Genomic DNA, 18,928 nt, shown 5'->3' on the forward strand with positions numbered 1-18,928 from the left:
ATATATATATATATATATATATATATATATTAGTTGGCCAATTAATTTCTTTCTATTTATAGTAGAGACGGGGTCTCGCTCTTGCTCAGGCTGGTTTTGAACTCCTGACCTCAAGCAATCCGCCCGCCTCGGCCTCCCAGAGTGCTAGGATTACAGGCTTGAGCCACCGCGCCCGGCCCAAATAAATTATTTCTGTTATTTTAAGCTAGCATGTTTCGTGGTGGTTTTCTATGTAGCAGTACCGTGTTTCCCTGAAAATAAGACCTACCCATCAAATAAGCCCCAGCAGGATTTCTAAGCATGTGCGCAATAGCAGCCCGAAAATCAGCCCTAGTGATGGGCGTGGCTATGAAAATAAGGCCTAGTGATGGGCGTGGCTATGAAAATCAGCCCTAGTGATGGGCGTGGCTATGAAAATAAGGCCTAGTGATGGGCGTGGCTATGAAAATCAGCCCTAGTGGTGGGCGTGGCTATGAAAATCAGCCCTAGTGACGGGCGTGGCTGCGCAGTGCATCTGCACAACCCATGCATGTCGTCGCGGAGCGGGAAAGAACACGAGCAGCCCTTCTCATCCACCCCGTGAGAGCTCTAGTGCTCCACAGGAGAGATCGGGGCCAGTGGCTCTAAAGGAAATAGAGTCGCAAGACATTCAGGATGGGATTCGGGGTTTGGAGAGTGAGGATGATGTTCCAGAAGACAATTTAACTATATTTGAATAAATGTAGATTGTTGTACCGTACTTAAAAAAATAATACATTCCCTGAAAATAAGCCCTTAGGTGTCTTCTTTAGGAAAACCAAATATAAGACCCTGTCTTATTTTCAGGGAAACACAGTAGATAACCAGAATACGTATTAAATTATTGGGCTGAGTTGGCTTTTTTGTTAACATGAAAGAAAAAGAAACATTTTACCTAATAAATCAGAAATCCTGCTGTGATGACATTACCTTCACATTGCCATGTCTAGTGAGCTGTAGATAATCTCTGGAACCAGGTGCCGACGTGATATAGCCCAGAAATATCACCGGATTAGAGCTATTTTTCAGTAGTTTCGAAACAGCGATCGCCTGCAGTTTCCTGTCAAGGTCGTCTCTTTAAAAAAAAAATGGATATTGTATTTACAAAACAATCTTAAGAAATATTAAGAGCTGTAATCCTAGCTACTTGGGAGGCTGAGGCAGGAGGATTGCTTGAGTCCAGACGTTCGAGGCTGTAGTAAGCTAGGACCACACTGCTGCATCCCAACCGGGACAACAGAGCAAGACCCCGTCTCTAAAAAAAAAAAAAAAAAAAGTCTTAGGTACCCACATTCCAAAAGGATATCTTCAAATAGTGTACAAACCAGAGTAATTCGGTAGCTGGCCAAATGTCTTAACGTCCTACAATGGAGCAAGACTTAGACACAGTGCTTCGACTGATTAGGCTGGCAAACTTTCGACTAAGAATATGACCTTTCTCTGCAAATCATTTGGAGTCCAGCTGATGTAAGCCTCTATTCTAAATACAGCACTGGTTCAACTTTTCATCAGAAGAGATCACATCAGTAACGTGAGACTTCATCGTCAGTATTACAGCTAAAGAACTAACAGTCAAAAACATAAAAAATAAGTAAATAAAAGGGACCCAGGGAAACTGGTAAGAAGGAGAATGCAAACATTCTTACAGTACATCGGCCTTGTGTAACCTACTGGGTTCCTTCAGCTGAACACGTGCTGAAAGGCTCCTTGGCTCTCCTGCACAAATACAGGCTGGACACGGTGCTCTTATTATGCTGAGCACTGCAGACACAAACAGCTGAGATGATTAAGCAGGTATATCAAGGCTTTGGAGCGGTTTACAGTCAGTCAGTCTGGAGAAAAACAGGGCGTTGCATGTAACATGAGCCAGCCAGGAAAAAAAACGAAAACACTCCAGGTGTTTCGAACAAAGTGAATTTAATATAGGGGATTGGTTGCCTAGGTGACGGGAAGCCAAACAGGGCTCAGGGAGGCAACCAGAGATGAGCAGCCATGAGGAAGCAGTAGCTGGAGGGACAGCAAAGGAGGCCATACGCCCAGATTTCAGAAGCCACACCCGACTGGTGGGAGATGGAAGTATGGAGAAGGCTGCCCAGGAGGAGCCAGAGACTCCAGAGGAAGCAGAGAGAGGGTGGTGGCAGCTCTCCACTCCCTTGTCCCCTGCCCTCTGACCTTGCTCGAGTGCCTCCCATCCATTGGCTAAACCCACCCAGAAGCCGGAAGGCAAGGGTCTTTGGGAAACGTAGTTCCCTGCAACACAGAGCCAAGAATAAGAGCAAGGAGTGGATCCAAGAGCAGACGGGCAGTAGATAAACACAGGCACTTACACAGAAATGGAACTAAGTAATGAGTGATAAGGAAAACAAAGGCAAAGGAAGGTAGAGGGAGGTCATCGAGGACTGGGAAGATTGGAGAGACCTCATTGAGGTATGATCTGAAGACAGGACTGAGCTGGACACGTATGTGTGGACAGCTGAGTGCTATTAAAAGACGTCTCAAGAAATAGGAGAGTGAAAAGTATGCCCATTTGTTAACCACCCTTGATACTGACTTCTCGTAATAACTGCAGGCAGGTGGCAGCTCTATTTTTATTTATTTTTTATTTTATTTTATATATTTTTAGTTGACCGATTAGTTTCTTTCTATTTTTAGTAGAGACGGGGTCTCGCTCTTGCTCAGGCTGGTTTCGAACCCCTGACCTTGAGAGCGATCCTCCCGCCTCGGCCTCCCAGAGTGCTGGGATGACAGGTGTGAGCCACCGTGCCCGGCCAACATCTCTATTTTTAAATGAGATTATCTCCATCTCCCCTGCCCAGATCCAGTCTCTGGCCCCTCTCTGTGCCCCAGAAGGCTGACCCTGCAGATTTCGTCTCCCGAGCTCCTTGTCTGCTGGTTCCCAGCTAAGTCTGGCCAGTGGGAGGCACCAAGAGGAGACAAAAAGTTGGGACAAGAGGGAAGTTGGGCCATTTCTTCCCCAGCCCCTCTGGTGGCAGCTGCGTTCCTCATGCCAACTGGCCCCTTTTCCTGGGTCCAGATCTCACCAGCTATTTCCTCCGCCTGTCCCCTCAGCTCTAAGGCTGGTGACAATTCCCACTCTCTGTGCTCAGCCTCTCCTAGTTGTTCCCTGGTCTGTTCCCACACCTTGGTACCGAGTCCTTTCGCCAGGTCTACACTGAATTCTGTTCCCTCTGCTGCAGGCCACTCGGATTCAAACCCAGCTCTTGAAAATTCCAAACCCACCGTCCAACGGACAGCGTTTTCATTCAAATGTGTTTTAACAATCTATTACCGGAAATAATCTGTGAATTTGGTTTTACATTGTTTTCAAGAGATCAATCTGGTCTAGTGATAGTAATGAAAATAAAAAATAGATTATGAGGATGGGGGAGAAACAGCGAGAGAGAGTTACTATTTGATCTGCCCAATAAACCCTACAATGTGAGCAAGAAAAGAGCATCATATCCCATTTTCAGAGACAAGAGACCTGGAACTGACCAAAGTTAGACCACAACGTAACCAACACCAGAACAGAAGTCTCCAGACTACGGGTTCTGTGTTCTCTCCTCTTTGCACATGATGCATGTTATAGTTTTTTTTTTTTTTAAAGAAATGGTGATTAAATGTTGCCTCAGTTAATTACCTATAATAATATCAATTTTCTTGACGGCGTTTATCTGAATGACTTCTAAGAAATGCTATATCCTATTTATTGGTTGCAAACGAGATGATTTGTATAGTTAGTAATTTTTTTCTTTTTTTTGAGACAGAGTCTTGCTTTGTTGCCCAGGCTAGAGTGAGTGCCGTGGCGTCAGCCTAGCTCACAGCAACCTCAAACTCCTGGGCTCAAGCGATCCTCCTGCCTCAGCCTCCCGAGAAGCTGGGACTACAGGCATGCGCCACCATGCCCAGCTAATTTTTTCTATGTATATATTAGTTGGCCAATTAATTTCTTTCTATTTATAGTAGAGATGGGGTCTCGCTCTTGCTCAGGCTGGTTTCGAACTCCTGACCTCGAGCGATCCTCCCGCCTCGGCCTCCCAGAGTGCCAGGATTAGAGGCGTGAGCCACCTCGCCCGGTCTATAGTTAGTAATTTTAAAAAAGTCTTGTTGAATCAGCTAATAACATGCACAAGCGTTCTATGATTCATTCCTAACAGGATTTTCACATTTGTATGCCATCGTCACCAGAAAATGAAATCTCTAAATATTTATTCACGGTAAGAACTTTTGTATTTCATATCTAGTAGTATAGAAAACAAAAGCAAACAAAAATATGGAACGATGCTTTCACAAATTATTCCATGGGTTAACTGTCCCATGTCACTCGTTGGGAGGCCCCAGGGTTTATGGGCAGTGCTTCTGAGATGCCCCTAAGGGCAGGGACTGTGCCCAGCACGGTGCTAGTGACATGGCCACGTCTGATGAATAAATTCCTCTTACACTGCCCGGTACACCTTACGTTTAGAATTATCCGATCTGGTTTAATTATGGCCAGTCCTAATTAGCACTTGCTATATTCACGTAATTTGCATGAGATAATATGTCTCATTTAATTCTCACAAGAACCCTGTGAAGTAAGACTATCGCCCCTGATCTAGAGACAAGGAACCTACCCTTCAAGGTGGTAGTAGTTAAATTACTTGGTGAAGGATACACAGCTAGTGGCTGAATTCGGATTCAGACCAGATTGTCTGACTCCAGGCTTCGGAATCTCATGCTCTTAACCAGGTGTCCTCAAACTACGGCCCGAGGGCCACATGCCACCCGCCTAGGACATTTATGCAGCCTGCCGGGTGTTTTTGCCACCGCTGCCTGTCCTGCTTAGCAGCCGGCTTAACCATTAAACTACACTGCTTTCCTCCCTGGAGTTAGAGAGCCTCAAAGAGTGTTAGCTATTGTTATTACTATTATTATTGGTATTGTTTTTGTCATTATTATTAAATCCAATGAGTAAGATAACAAGTAAAGGATATGGTGTTCATCAGAGAGCTTTAAGTGGGTAGTAGTTAATAGAAAGTCAGAAAAGGCAACTCAACTCCTTCCCTTCTCTTTTCCCAGCCCATTCCTAGGGCTGTCTTTTAGTTTTCTCTTCCCTACATTTCAGGAGGGGTGGGAAGGAGTTAAAGGGGGTAGAAAAAAGAAAGCAAAGGAGAAAAAGAAAAGGAGTAGATTCAACTGCTTCTTAGATTGAGACCTTGCACCATTTAAACACAAAAGTACCTATTTTTTAAAGATAAACCCAACTGAAATGCAACGTAAGGTCAGCAGAATGAGTTTTTTTGTTTTTTTTTTTTATGTCAATTTTCTACTTCTGTATGGAATGAGTTTTGAATGCCTCTACTTGCTACATAAAAATTACTGAGAGAAACAGAAGGCATTTCTTCAAATAGCTTTTTAAAGTGATACAATCTACATCGTCTATGCCCCAAACACCCTTCTTATTTCTAAGGATACAAGCAAGTCTCGTTCATATTAATTATATTTGGATGGTTTATTTATATTACTTATTCTCAAACTTATTTGAGAAAATGTTCAAATACGCTTTCACAGATCCATATAATACGGTGACAAAAAGCGAAGTAACCAAGGAAATAAGGGCAACAGACACATTAGTTTTGCTTAGATAAAAGTTACTGTACGACAACGTTGCTTTTCTAACTGGTGGCTCAGGCCTGTCATCCTAGCACTCTGGGAGGCCGAAGCGGGAGGATCGCTCAAGGTCAGGAGTTCGAAACCAGCCTGAACAAGAGTGAGACCCCGTCTCTACTAAAAATAGAAAAATATTAATTGGCCAACTAAAAATATATAGAAAAAATTAGCTGGTCATAGTGGCGCATGCCTGTAGTCCCAGCTACTCAGGGGGCTGAGGCAGGAGGATCGCTTGAGCCCAGGAGTTGGAGGTTGCTGTGAGCGAGGCTGACACCATGGCACTCACTCTAGCCTGGGCAACAAAGCTAGACTCTGTCTCAAAAAAAAAAAAAAGTTAAAAAAAAAAAGAAATATTATGTATCATTTCCTTTGATGTCTATGACATGCCCTTTCTTACTTTCTTCTTCTTTTTTTTATTTTTCCCTATGTTGCTGGTTTTAAAAATTAGACATGAATGGCTCACACCTGTAATCTCAGCACTCTGGGAGGCCGAGGAGGGAAGATCACTCAAGGTCAGGAGTTCGAAACCAAGCCTGTGTCTCTATTTTTAAAAAAGAAAGAAATGAATTGGCCAATTAAAAATATATAGAAAAAATTAGCCGGGCATGGTGGCGCATGCCTATAGTCCCAGCTACTCGGGAGGCTGAGGCAGGAGGATCACTTGAGCCCAGGAGTTTGAGGTTGCTGTGAGCGAGGCTGACGCCACGGCACTCACTCTAGCCTGGGCAACAGAGTGAGACTCTGTCTCAAAAAATAAATAAAACCAAAGTGATATGTTGATCTCCCTCTACCAGATTTCTCTGCCCATCTATCAGTTGTTTGTGAAAACATGAGAGGATGAAGGTAATTTAACACCCTCAAACCCCCACAGTATTTCCGTGTGTAGCAGTGATGAGGAAAAGGGAATTCATTTTTCTGTAGTCTGGTTTACTGTGTGGCTCTCAGCACTTGCAGGCTCTGGGTGTGGCTCTCCTTAGTTCCTAGCTGTGTGCTCCTGGTTGCACAAGTCATCTAACCTCTCTTAGCCTAGTTTCTTTCCGGGGCTCGAATAGTACTTACTTTATACAGAGCAAAGATGAAATGCAGCTCACAGCAACCTCAAACTCCTGGGCTCAAGCGATCCTCCTGCCTCAGCCTCCCTCCCAAGTAGCTGGGACTACAGGCATGCGCCACCATGCTCGGCTCATTTTTTCTAAATATTTTTCTAAATTTTCTAAATTTTTCTAAATATTTTTAGTTGTCTGGCTAATTTCTTTCTATTTTTAGTAGAGACAGGGTCTCACTCTTGCTCAGGCTGGTCTTGAACTTCTCACCTTGAGCAATCCTCCCGCCTCGGCCTCCCAGAGTGCTAGGATGACAGGCGTGAGCCATTCATGTCTGATTTTTAAAAACCAGCAACACAGGGAAAAATTAAAAAAAGAAGAAAGTAAGAAAGGGCATGTCATAGACATCGAAGGAAATGATTGGTAATATTTCTCTTTTTTTCTTATTTATTTATTTTTTTGAGACAGAGTCTCACTTTGTTGCCCAGGCTAGAGTGAGTGTCGTGGCGTCAGCCTAGCTCACAGCAACCTCAATCTCCTGGGCTCAAGTGATCCTCCTGCCTCAGCCTACCAAGTAGCTGGGACTACAGGCATGCGCCACCATGCCCGGCTGATTTTTTCTATATATATATTAGTTGGCCAATTAATTTTTTTCTATTTTTTTAGTAGAGACGTGGTCTCGCTCTTGCTCAGGCTGGTCTGGAACTCCTGACCTTGAGACCGATCCTCCCACCTTGGCCTCCCAGAGTGCTAGGATGGCAGGCGTGAGTCCCCGCGCCCGGCCCATAATATTTCTTGACATTTACGGAATATTACAGAGACCAAAGGAACTCACTCGTGATTCCCAAAGTGTGTCACGACGAAATGCACCAGCTGGTGGGAGACATTGACCGTCAGCGCTATGGCCGGTGCGATCTCGCCCTCTGGCGACGGGAGGAGGTGGTGCTGCGACCTCACAATCGGGTATCTGGACAGAGCCATGATCCTGGCGGGGACGGAGAGAGACGCCAGTCACCGTCAGTCCCCCACGGCACGCTGGGCAGGACCGAGCAAACGCACATTAGGAAGGGATGTGGCCCCCACAAGCACCCCACGGAGGGACACTCAGAGCAACAAGGTGGCAGAGACTTAAGTGGCAGTCCGCTTGTCGGGTCCCCACGCCTCCGGCGGTTGGCAAGTCTCCTGTGTCACAACGCTGCCACCACGCGGTTTTTTTGTTTTTGTTTTTGAGACAGAGTCTCACTCTGTTGCCCAGGCTAGAGTGCCGTGGCATCAGCCTTGCTCACAGCAGCCTCAAACTCCTGGGCTCAAGTGATCCTGCTGCCTCAGCCTCCCTAGTAGCTGGGACTACAGGCATGCGCCACCATGCCCGGCTAATTTTTTCTATGCATATTAGTTGGCCAATTAATTTCTTTCTATTTTTAATAGAGACGGGGTCTCGCTCTTGCTCAGGCTGGTTTCGAACTCCTGACCTTGAGAGCGGTCCTCCTGCCTCGGCCTCCCAGAGTGCCAGGATGACAGGTGTTCAGCCACCGCACCCAGCCACACAACTCAGTTTTAATAAGTGCCATGGAGGCTGGGCATGGAGGCTCACGCCTGTAATCCTAGCACTCTGGGAGGCCGAGGCGGGAGGATCCCTCAAGGTCAGGAGTTCGAGACCAGGCAGAGCAAGAGTGAGACCCCGTCTCTACTGAAAATAGAAAGAAATTAATTGGCAAACTAAAAATATATAGAAAAAATGAGCCAGGCATGGTGGCACATGCCTGTGGTTCCAGCCACTTGGGAGGCTGAGGCAGGAGGATCGCTTGAGCCCAGGAGTTTGAGGTTGCTGTGAGCGAGGCTGACGCCACGGCACTCACTCTAGCACAGGCAACAGAGTGAGACTCTGTCTCAAAATAATAAATAAATAAATAATAAAAAAAATAATAAGAGCCATGGAGACACGAAAAGGGCAGGTTTAGTAATGCACAAAATCCATTTCGCTTGCATTGTTGCTCTGACAACGCATTTGCATAAACAATTCTAACATTAATATTCATCAGAGCATACGGGGACGTGCACTCCTGCCAGCAAGGACTAGAAGTCACAGTTTATATATAAAGTTAGAAATGGAAAAGCACTGAGGGGACGGAAGGACACTGCACGTCACTCTAAGAGCTACGTGTGGAAAGCACAAGCCGATCTCAGGCCCCGGCGGGCTTTCCTCTCCCCTCGCTACGTGCACTGCCCCTGTCGCCCCGTGTGGTCTCTGGGACAGGCCCGTCTCTACCTGGTGACACCTGAAGGGACATCTCCAGCCTGGCCTGTCCTACTCGGCCCGCCGGGCCACACACCACCGCCTCCCGGGCTGTCCGGGGCCACCTGACGCTTAGCACAAACTGCTGCCCTCCTGGTGGCCCCTGTCCCATTAAATGACGTCATCCCCTATCAGAGATTCGGGTCAGAAACCCGGCCACGTCTTCAGGACCTCACCATCCCCAAGAAGCGCCACTGTGGCACGTTCACAGGACAAATGCATGACAATAGCAACGTCCCAGCCCACGCCTGTGCCGCCCGGTCTTCCAGGACTGTGTTCGGGTTTAACGGCCCAAGGCGTGAATATGCTCACCCCCAAGTGTGGTCCCTTGTGCTTGGCCCAAAGTCTGTATAGAACCCCAACCTCTCCCCCAGCCACATAGTTAAGTCATTGTTCCCCATATAGGGCTTGGAAGCATCGCTCTCCAAAATCGTTATGAAATCTGCACCTGTTTAGGGGAAAAAAAAAGAAAAAAAGCATTCAATGGTTAATCACAGCAAGGCAGAAAACAATTGGCAGTACTTAATTCTTGACCCTTAACCTTTTCACCTTAACTAATAAACCCCAAAATAATTTTTTTTTTTTTGAGACAAAGTCTCACTCTGTTGCCCAGGCTAGAGTGCCGTGGCATCAGCCTAGCTCACAGCAACCTCCAACTCCTGGGCTCAAGCGATCCTCCTGCCTCAGCCTCCCGAGTAGCTGGAACTACAGGCATGCGCCACCATGCCCGAATAATTTTTTCTCTATATATTTTTTAGTTGTCCAATTAATTTCTTTCTATTTTTAGTAGAGATGGGTGTCTCGCTCTTGCTCAGGCTGGTTTTAAACTCCTGACCTTGAGTAATCCGCCCTCCTCGGTCTCCCAGAGTGCTAGGATTACAGGCGTGAGCCACCTCGCCCGGCCTAATTTTTTTCTTTTTGAGACAAAGTTTCACTATGTTGCCCAGGCTAGAGTGAGTGCTGTGGCATCAGCCTAGCTCACAGCAACCTCCAACTCCTGGGCTCAAGCAATCCTCCTGCCTCAGCCTCCCGAGTAGCTGGGACTACAGGGATGCGCCACCATGCCCGGCTAATTTTTTTCTATATATATTTTTAGTTGTCCAATTAATTTCTTTCTATTTTTAGTAGAGACGGGGTCTCGCTCAGGCTGGTTTTGAACTCCCAACCTAGAGCAATCCGCCCGCCTCGGCCTCCCGGAGTGCTAGGATTACAGGTGTGAGCCACCATGCTCGGCCTCTCAGAAGTTTGTCAGGAGGCTTATCATTAAGAATAGCCATGTTCTTTTAAGGGGATTTTCTAAAAAAAAAAGAAGAAGAGGAGGAGGAAGAGGAGGAGGAGGAGGAGGAAGAAGAAGAAGAAGAAGAGGAGGAGGAGGAGGAGGAGGAAGAAGAAGAAGAAGAGGAAGAGGAAGAGGAAGAGGAGGAGGAGGAGAAGGAGGAGGAAGAAGAAGAAGAGGAAGAGGAAGAGGAGGAGGAGGAAGAAGAAGAAGAACAAGAACAGGAAGAGGAAGAAGAAAAAGAGGAGGAAGAGGAAGAGGAGGAGGAAGAAGAAGAACAAGAAGAAGAAGAGGAGGAAGAGGAAGAGGAGGAGGAGGAGGAAGAAGAAGAGGAAGAAGAGGAGGAAGAACAGCCAGAACGGTTGAGTACTTTACCCATCTTCCTGTATATTCCCGTAGTTGATCTAAGCACCAAACTCCCCCATGTCTTTAAAGGATGCTTTCCAAAAAGATGAGCATCCCAGAACATGAAAACAAATACAACTGGTTCTCGAGCTCTTGAAAGCAGCTTGGTTCACAAGTGAACCTCACTCTGACTCACTCCGCCTCTTAATCCGACAGTTTTCTGGTCCCCACTAGCGGGTCCCCAAGTGACTGGAGCTATCAACGACAAAGAACAACGGCATGGCTAGAGTCCCCTGCAGACACCCAGCTCCTCGGGATCCACTGAATGAATTGCTCCCAAACACGGACAGATGTGATAGAAGTTCATCCTCCCCCGGCTGCCCACCAAAGGGAAGGCTCTGTTAAGAGATGAGTTTATGAGCACAAGGTCCTTTTCCTATGACTCACTGTCCCACTGAAAGTAAAAATAACAACAGTGGGTTCTCAAACCCGGGAACTAATCCCAGGAAGAGACTTACCTGTTTGCTCGAGCAGGACGGCTGATCTTTCTAGATTGGACCATCCTTCATTGTCATATCCAAACCTGAAAGGCCAGATGGCAGCAGAGACGACTGTGGCCGGTGCCTGAGGAATAGTTTCAGTGGTCATTTAGAATGACAGTGAACAAGGGCAGCTACAGTGATACACTGCTGTCCACCTCGCTCGACCAAAACTCCTATCTCAGCAAAGGCGTTTCCTTAGACGTTTGCCCACATTTCATTCACAAAAAACAAGGAAGTATTTGCTATATCATAATCTCGTAATCTGTGAATTTTTGTCTTAAGCTTGGAAGTTAGAGGAAATCTTTGGAAAGTGTTTATAATAAGCATTGCTCGTAATCGCAAAAAATTAGGGACAACCTGGCTGTCTGTCCATCAATAAGAAAATGCATAAAAAAATGGAATATTATGGCCGGGCGTGGTGGCTCACGCCTGTAATCCTAGCACTTTGGGAGGCTGAGGCGGGTGGATTGCTCAAGGTCAGGAGTTCGAAACCAGCCTGAGCGAGACCCCGTCTCTACCAAAAATAGAAATAAATTAATTGACCAACTAAAAATATACATACAAAAAAAAAAAAATTAGCCGGGCATGGTGGCGCATGCCTGTATTCCCAGCTACTCGGGAGGCTGAGGCAGGAGCATCACTGAGTCCCGGAGATTGAGGTTGCTGTGAGCTAGGCTGACGCCACGGCACTCACTCTAGCCTGGGCAACAAAGTGAGACTCTGTCTCAAAAAAAAAAAAAAATGGAATATTACACAGAATATTACACAGAAATGGAATATTACACAGAATACTACACAGAATGGAATATTACACAGCCCTGATAAATGAGTTAAGTCTACCTAATACCATGAGGATGAATCTCACAAAGATGATTTTAAATTAAAAAAAAAGTAAGTTGGAAAACATATATATCAGATGTCATTTAGATAAAGTTAAAAACATAGTAAAAATAATTTTGTCTAAGGATCTACCCTATTTAGTAACGATAGAAAGACATGCATGAAAATGATAAAAAGCACACTATCCAGGGCAGTCGTTACCCTTGCAGGGGAGAACGATCATACGGTGGCCTTCAACATATTTATAAAGTGGTCAGCCCCTTCTGCCCTAGTTACGATGTCACACCCCTACTGGACCGGCCAGGCCAAAGTCAAGGAGGACAGCCCCTTTACGAGCTTCCATTTGGGGTCTCTGACCCAGTTAGAGGTTGCACCGCCCACGAAACCCAGCCGTCCACCTCCGATCCACAGCAGGGGGTCCTCTGAAAGTGAGTGGCTGGACCAGAACAAATCCACAATCACAACCGAAAAAACAACTCACACTGGACCACAAAGCTCAGGTTGGGAGGAGAGCCATATAAACAGGCCAGTGTGCGTCATCATAGCTCACAGCAGCCTCAAACTCCTGGGCTCAAGCGATCCTCCTGCCTCAGCCTCCCGGGTAGCTGGGACTACAGGCACGTGCCACCATGCCCGGCTCATTTTTTCTATTTTTTGGCAGAGATGGGATCTAGCTCTTGTTCAGGCTGGTCTTGAACTCCTGACCTTGAGCGATCCTCCCGCCTCAAGCCTCCCAGAGTGCTAGGATTATAGGCATGAGCCACTGCTCCCTGCCCTCTGTGTAGCTTTTTATTTAATATGAAAAATTGTCCCGGTAGTGCAGATTGCTAAAATTCAGAGTTAACCCTCCAATTCTGTTTTAGCCAAAACTGTAACTCTGCCTGATGAATTATGGACTTTTTTATTTATTGAGCTTTTATTTTATTGAACTTTTATTTATTGAACTTTTATTTATTGAGCTTTTATTTTATTGAACTTTTTATCAAAGCAGATAGAAAGTACCACATTGCAATGACTTACTCTTGATTCTTCACAGCTTTCTACAAGAGGATATTGAAACGTCTAAAACTGTAGATAGCAAGAAGGAAAAGAAAGACACAAGGAAACTTCCACCACCCACCACTACACAAGTTACCTATAATCTGCAAAATCAAGAATTGCCTGTAAGATCGTTCTTAAATCAAAGAATCTCACATTGCTATCTTAGCAATGTCTACCAAAAAGTACGGAGAAGCCCATTGTAAAATAGTTCCTCAGTGGTTCTCCTTATGTTAAAATATGCAATTTATGTCTTCCAAAACAAAGATCAGGGATATTCCCAAAGTGCAAGCTAACAGGGACCACAAACTTTATGGAATTAAAAAAAAAATAACTCAATTGAGTTGAAAACATACATAAGTAGAATTAAGGAGAATCTAAGAATTCTGAATACAAATCTGTGATTTTTTTTTATTTTTATTTTATTGTATTTTTTTGAGACAGAGTCTCACTTTGTTTCCCAGGCTAGAGTGAGTGCGGTGGCATCAGCCTAGCTCACAGCAACCTCAAACTCCTGGGCTCAAGCGATCCTCCTGCCTCAGCCTCCCAGGTAGCTGTGACTACAGGCATGCGCCACCATGCCCAGCTAATTTTTTCTCTATATATTAGTTGGCCAATCAATTTCTTTCTGTTTATAGTAGAGAAGGGGTCTCGCTCTTGCTCAGAGCTGGTTTCGAACTCCTGACCTCGAGCAATCCGCCCGCCTCGGCCTCCCAGAGTGCTAGGATTACAGGCGTGAGCCACCTCGCCTGGCCTAATCTGTGATTTTTTTTTCACTTTGGTCCTCTTTGTATGTGGTATAGCATTATCAATTCTATCGAAATATGCCCATCTTTATAAAAAGTTTAGTTCAAAACACTAAAATAAATAAACTAAAATAGTTCCTTATTTTATAGCTTAGAAATGTTAAGTCACGTATGGCAAAAATAACTCCCTACAATAAAATTATGAACAGTTTGCCTCTAATAGATTGGTCTATCCTGTCTCAAAATCCCAACTTCATAAAATAATCCCACTATATTATCAGCCTGGGACTAAGGGTTTAGGAGATGGACCCATGGCACTAAAGCCATCAGCCCCAGGGCTAGCATTCCATTGGAATGGTGAAGTATACAAGTGTATGTATAAAATTCTACTTCAAAATTTTTAATTACTTACCTCTTTGCCCAATTTCCTCTCATAGGTTTTATGCCGTAGTCCTAATCCCAACAACCCTACACCAACCAGCAGCCACAAAACTAAACAAAAAGAAGAAATAATTGGTTTTTTTTAAACTAAATTTGTCTTTAAAACAATAATTTTTATGAAATGACTGAATCTATTGGCCAAGCGTTTTGTGCAGAGGGGAAATGTCTTATTCTTGGGTTAATCTTCGTGTACTACCTGCAAACATAACCCACACTCTGAACCCAGGTTTCAAAGAATCTTCCCTAAAAATGTTTCAAGGTCTATGAGCTTCAAGCAAAAATAAATCATATAATATACAAGAAAACAAGTCTCATGAGCAGGAAGCAGCAGAATCAAGCCCACAAAGACTTCAGATGTTGGAGCTTTCAGAATGAGAAGATAAAACAAGTATGCTTAACATGTTTAGAAAGATCAAACGGGATATTGAAAAGTACACTAAGGAACATGAGACTAAAATAAAGGACCAGGAAAATTTGTAAAGAAATCAAAGAGACTTCCAGAAATAAAAATAATTATTATAATCATTGAAATTAGAAACTCGGGCCTGGCGTGGTGGTCCATGCATGTAATCCTAGCACTCTGGGAGGCTGAGGCAGGAGGATCGCTCTCAAGGTCAGGAGTTCGAAACCAGCCTGAGCAAGAGCCAGACCCCGTCTCTGCTAAAAATAGAAAGAAATTAATTGGCCAACTAAAAATTTATAGAGAAAAAATTAGCCGGGCATGGTGGCGCATGCCTGTAGTCCCAGCTACTCGGGAGGCTGAGGCAGGAGGATCGCTTGAGCCCAGGAGTTGGAGGTTGCTGTGAGCTAGGCTGACGCCACGGCACTCTAACCAGGGCAACAGAGTGGGACTTTGTCTCAAAAAAAAAAAAAAAGAAGAAGAAGAAGAAGAAATTAGAAACTCAATGGACAAGCAGATTGGACAAAGCTGAATAGAGAGAATTAGTGCAAACAGTGGCACAAAAAACAGGGAGGAAGTGTAAACAAGGTTAAGAGACATGGGGAATAGAGTAGGAACATATATGTAATCGGAGTCAAAAAGGAACAAAGAGAAAGAATGGGAAAAGAGGCAAGATTTGCAGTAAGAATGCTGAAAATTTTTCAGAACTGATAAAAGACACGACTCTTCAAATTCATAAAGCCCAAAGACTCCAAAGCAAGATGGGGGAAAAAATCTACATTCGGATATATCATAGTGAAACTTCTGGAACACCAAAACAAAGAGAAAAATTTTAAGAGCTGCCAGAGAGAAAAGACAGCTTATCTTCAAAGGAGCAACAATTACACTGACAGGTGACTTCTCAACGGCAAAAGTGAAAGTGATTGGCCGGGCGCGGTGGCTCACGCCTGTAATCCTAGCTCTCTGGGAGGCCGAGGCGGGCGGATTGCTCGAGGTCGGGAGTTCAAAACCAGCCTGAGCAAGAGCGAGACCCCGTCTCTACTATAAATAGAAAGAAATTAATCATCCAACTAATATATATAGAAAAAATTAGCCGGGCATGGTGGCACGTGCCTGTAGTCCCAGCTACTCGGGAGGCTGAGGCAGGAGGATGGCTTGAGCCCAGGAGTGTGAGGTTGCTGTGAGCTAGGCTGACGCCTCGGCACTCACTCTAGCCTGGGCGACAAAGCGAGACTCTGTCTCAAAAAAAAAAAAAAAAGTGAAAGTGATAAGATGGGGAATAATATCTTCAATGTGCTGAGAGAAATACAACCAACCACTAATAGAAAAGAAATTGAAGGTATAATGTCTGAACTAAAAAGAGAAGTGGGGAAGAAAGTATGATAAAAAAGAAAAAAAAAGAAACCCTAATCAATGCAAAAGCAATCAAGAAGAAAAAGAAAAAATACATACCTAGAAAAAATAGAAAATAAAAAAAGAAAATTAAGATAATAGAAATAAATCAAATACATCAGAAATCACTACTAAAAATAGACTAAACTCTCAAGTTAAAAGCCAAAAAAAACTGGGAGGGCACAGTGGCTCATGCCCATAATCCCAGCACTTTGGGAGGCTGAGGTTGGAGGGTTCCTTGAGGCCAGCAGTTCAAGACCAGGCTGAGCAACATAATGAGACCCCGTCTCTACAAAAAATTTTAAAATTAGCTGGGAGTGGTGGTGCATGTCTGTAGTCCCAGCTACTCTGGAGGCTGAGGCAAGACGATCACCTGAGCCCAAGAGTTTAAGTTTACAGTGATCTGTGATCATGCTACTCCACTCTAGCCTGGGCAAGAGTAAGACTCTGTCTCTTAAAAAAAAAAAAAAAAAAAGACAAAGCTTGACATTCGGAAAAGGCAAGACAATGAAAACAGTAACAAGATTGTGGTGGCCAGGGGTTTGGAAGAGAGAGCAGAGCACGGTGGATGTTTAGGGCAGAGAAATTATTCTGCTTGATACTGCAATGATGGATAAATGTCATTTCACGTTTGTCAAAACTCATAAAATGGGCCGGGCACGGTGGCTCACGCCTGTAATCCTAGTACTCTGGGAGGCCGAGATGGGAGGATCACTCAAGGCCAGGAGTTCGAAACCAGCCTGAGCAAGAGTGAGACCCCGTCTCTACTATAAATAGAAAGAAATTAATTGGCCAACTAATATATATAGAAAAAATTAGCCGGGCGTGGTGGCGCATGCCTGTAGTCCCAGCTACTTGGGGAGACTGAGGCAGGAGGATTGCTTGAGTCCAGGAGTTGGAGGCTGCTGTGAGCTAGGCTGACGCCATGGCACTCACTCTAGCCCGGGCAACAGAGTGAGACTCTGTCTCAAAAAACAAAACAGGCCGGGCGCTGTGGCTCACGCCTGTAATCCTAGCTCTTGGGAGGCCGAGGCGGGCGGATTGCTCAAGGTCAGGAGTTCAAAACCAGCCTGAGCAAGAGCGAGACCCCGTCTCTACTATAAACAGAAAGAAATTAATTGGCCAACTGATATATATTTAAAAAAAAAAAATTAGCCGGGCATGGTGGCGCATGCCTGTAGTCCCAGCTACTCGGGAGGCTGAGGCAGAAGGATCACTCAAGCCCAGGAGTTTGAGGTTGCTGTGAGCTAGGCTGATGCCACGGCACTCACTCTAGCCTGGACAACAAAGCGAGACTCTGTCTCAAAAAAAAAAAAAAAAAAAAAAAAAAAAAAAAAAAAAAAAAAAAAAAAAAAAACAAAACAAAACAAAACAAAACTCATAAAATGTGCAAGGCCAAGCATGAACCCTAATGTAAACTATGGACTTTGGGTGACAGTGATGTCTCAATGCAGGGTCAATGATTATAACAAATGTGTCACTCTGGTGAGTGATTTTGACAAAGCAGGTGGCCACACATATGTGGGGCAGGGAATATAGGGAAAATCTCTGTACCTTCCACTCAATTTTGCTGTGAACCTAAAATTTCTAAAACGTATTCTAAAACGTAAAGTCTATTTTTAAAAATCACCTAAAACTGTTTAAACAACTCTGTAAATACTGCTCCAAATGCCTCAATTTGATGGACGAATTAAAGAATTATGGTTCTTATCAATTTTTTAAAAAGACAAAGATTGTCAGGATTGAAATCAAACAAGTAAAAACTGCTAGATCCTGGTTCCAAAGACACAAGAACACACAGAGAAAAACCTCATTTCCTCTAAATGTAAATATGATCTTTTCGAATTATAATGAAACATTTATGCAGGTTTTTATATAATGGTCTTACTTATATAATGGTCTTTGTACCGCTTCTCTGCCTTTTGGCTAAGATCAAGTGTAGTATAATGGTTTTAGTGCTTCGTGACATTTATTTTAGAAATACATTGAAATTCGTATAGCTTCTTAATTGTCTTTTGTCTCTTTACACTATCAATACTTTGTCTCCTTTAGTAAGGTATGAGGTCCTTGAGAGTGGAGACCATTGCTCACATGTCTTTTGTATCCTACATAATCTATGCACACATTGCATACATTCAATAAATTTTTATTTAATCCAGTCCATTTTAAATGAGTCAGATATTAAATAGTAAGCGAATTTTACATTTGAGTTTCTAGTTCATCAACATTCCAACTACTAACATATCTAATCTCCCAAAAAAAAGGAGAACAAGAAATGGAGCAAACAGTCTCAACTATTAGAACAAAACTTTATGATGGAAATTCTACCAGTTGAATCATCTTACCGTGTTTCCCCGAAAATAAGACAGATGCAGGGTCTTATATTTATTTTTCCTCAAGAAGACACCCTAGGCCTTATTTTCAGGGGATGTGTTATTTTTTTTTAAGGACGGTACAATCGTCTACATTTATTCAAATAGACTGAAGCCGTCTTCTTCTGGAACATCATCCTCACTCTCCAAACCCCGAATCCCATCCCGAATGTCTTGCGACTCTATTTCCTTTAGCACCACTGGCCCCGATCTCTCCTGTGGAGCACTAGAGCTCTCACGGGACAGATGAGAAGGGCTGCTCGTGTCTTTTCCCGCTCTGCAATGGCACGCATGGGTTGTGCAGATGCGCTGCGCAGCCACGCCCATCACTCAGGCTGATTTTCATAGCCACACCCACCACTAGGGCTTATTTTCATAGCCACGCCCGTCACCCGGGCTTATTTTCATAGCCACGCCCCTCACTAGGGCTGATTTTCATAGCCACGCCCATCACCCGGGCTTATTTTCATAGCCACGCCCATCACTCGGGCTGATTTTCATAGCCACGGCCCTCACTAGGGCTGATTTTC

General features: G+C 44.3%; 1 protein-coding gene and 1 pseudogene across 1 annotated transcript in view; one reads left to right on the forward strand and one right to left on the reverse strand.

Moving 5' to 3' along the window:
* CWH43 (cell wall biogenesis 43 C-terminal homolog) overlaps positions 1–18,928 on the reverse strand; it is a 45,577-nt gene that overhangs the window by 10,749 nt on the left and 15,900 nt on the right. Inside the window, exons 9-13 of the mRNA XM_075997740.1 lie at positions 14,206–14,285; positions 11,146–11,251; positions 9,319–9,454; positions 7,546–7,695; positions 949–1,093 (exon numbers count right to left, since the gene is read on the reverse strand). Coding sequence (XP_075853855.1) covers positions 949–1,093; positions 7,546–7,695; positions 9,319–9,454; positions 11,146–11,251; positions 14,206–14,285 — 617 coding nt within the window. The remainder of the gene's footprint in view (positions 1–948; positions 1,094–7,545; positions 7,696–9,318; positions 9,455–11,145; positions 11,252–14,205; positions 14,286–18,928) is intronic.
* LOC142864752 (uncharacterized) lies at positions 17,933–18,031 on the forward strand (annotated as a pseudogene).

This window comes from Microcebus murinus, chromosome 26 (assembly GCF_040939455.1).
Source record: "Microcebus murinus isolate Inina chromosome 26, M.murinus_Inina_mat1.0, whole genome shotgun sequence".
Taxonomy (NCBI): Eukaryota; Metazoa; Chordata; class Mammalia; order Primates; family Cheirogaleidae; genus Microcebus; species Microcebus murinus.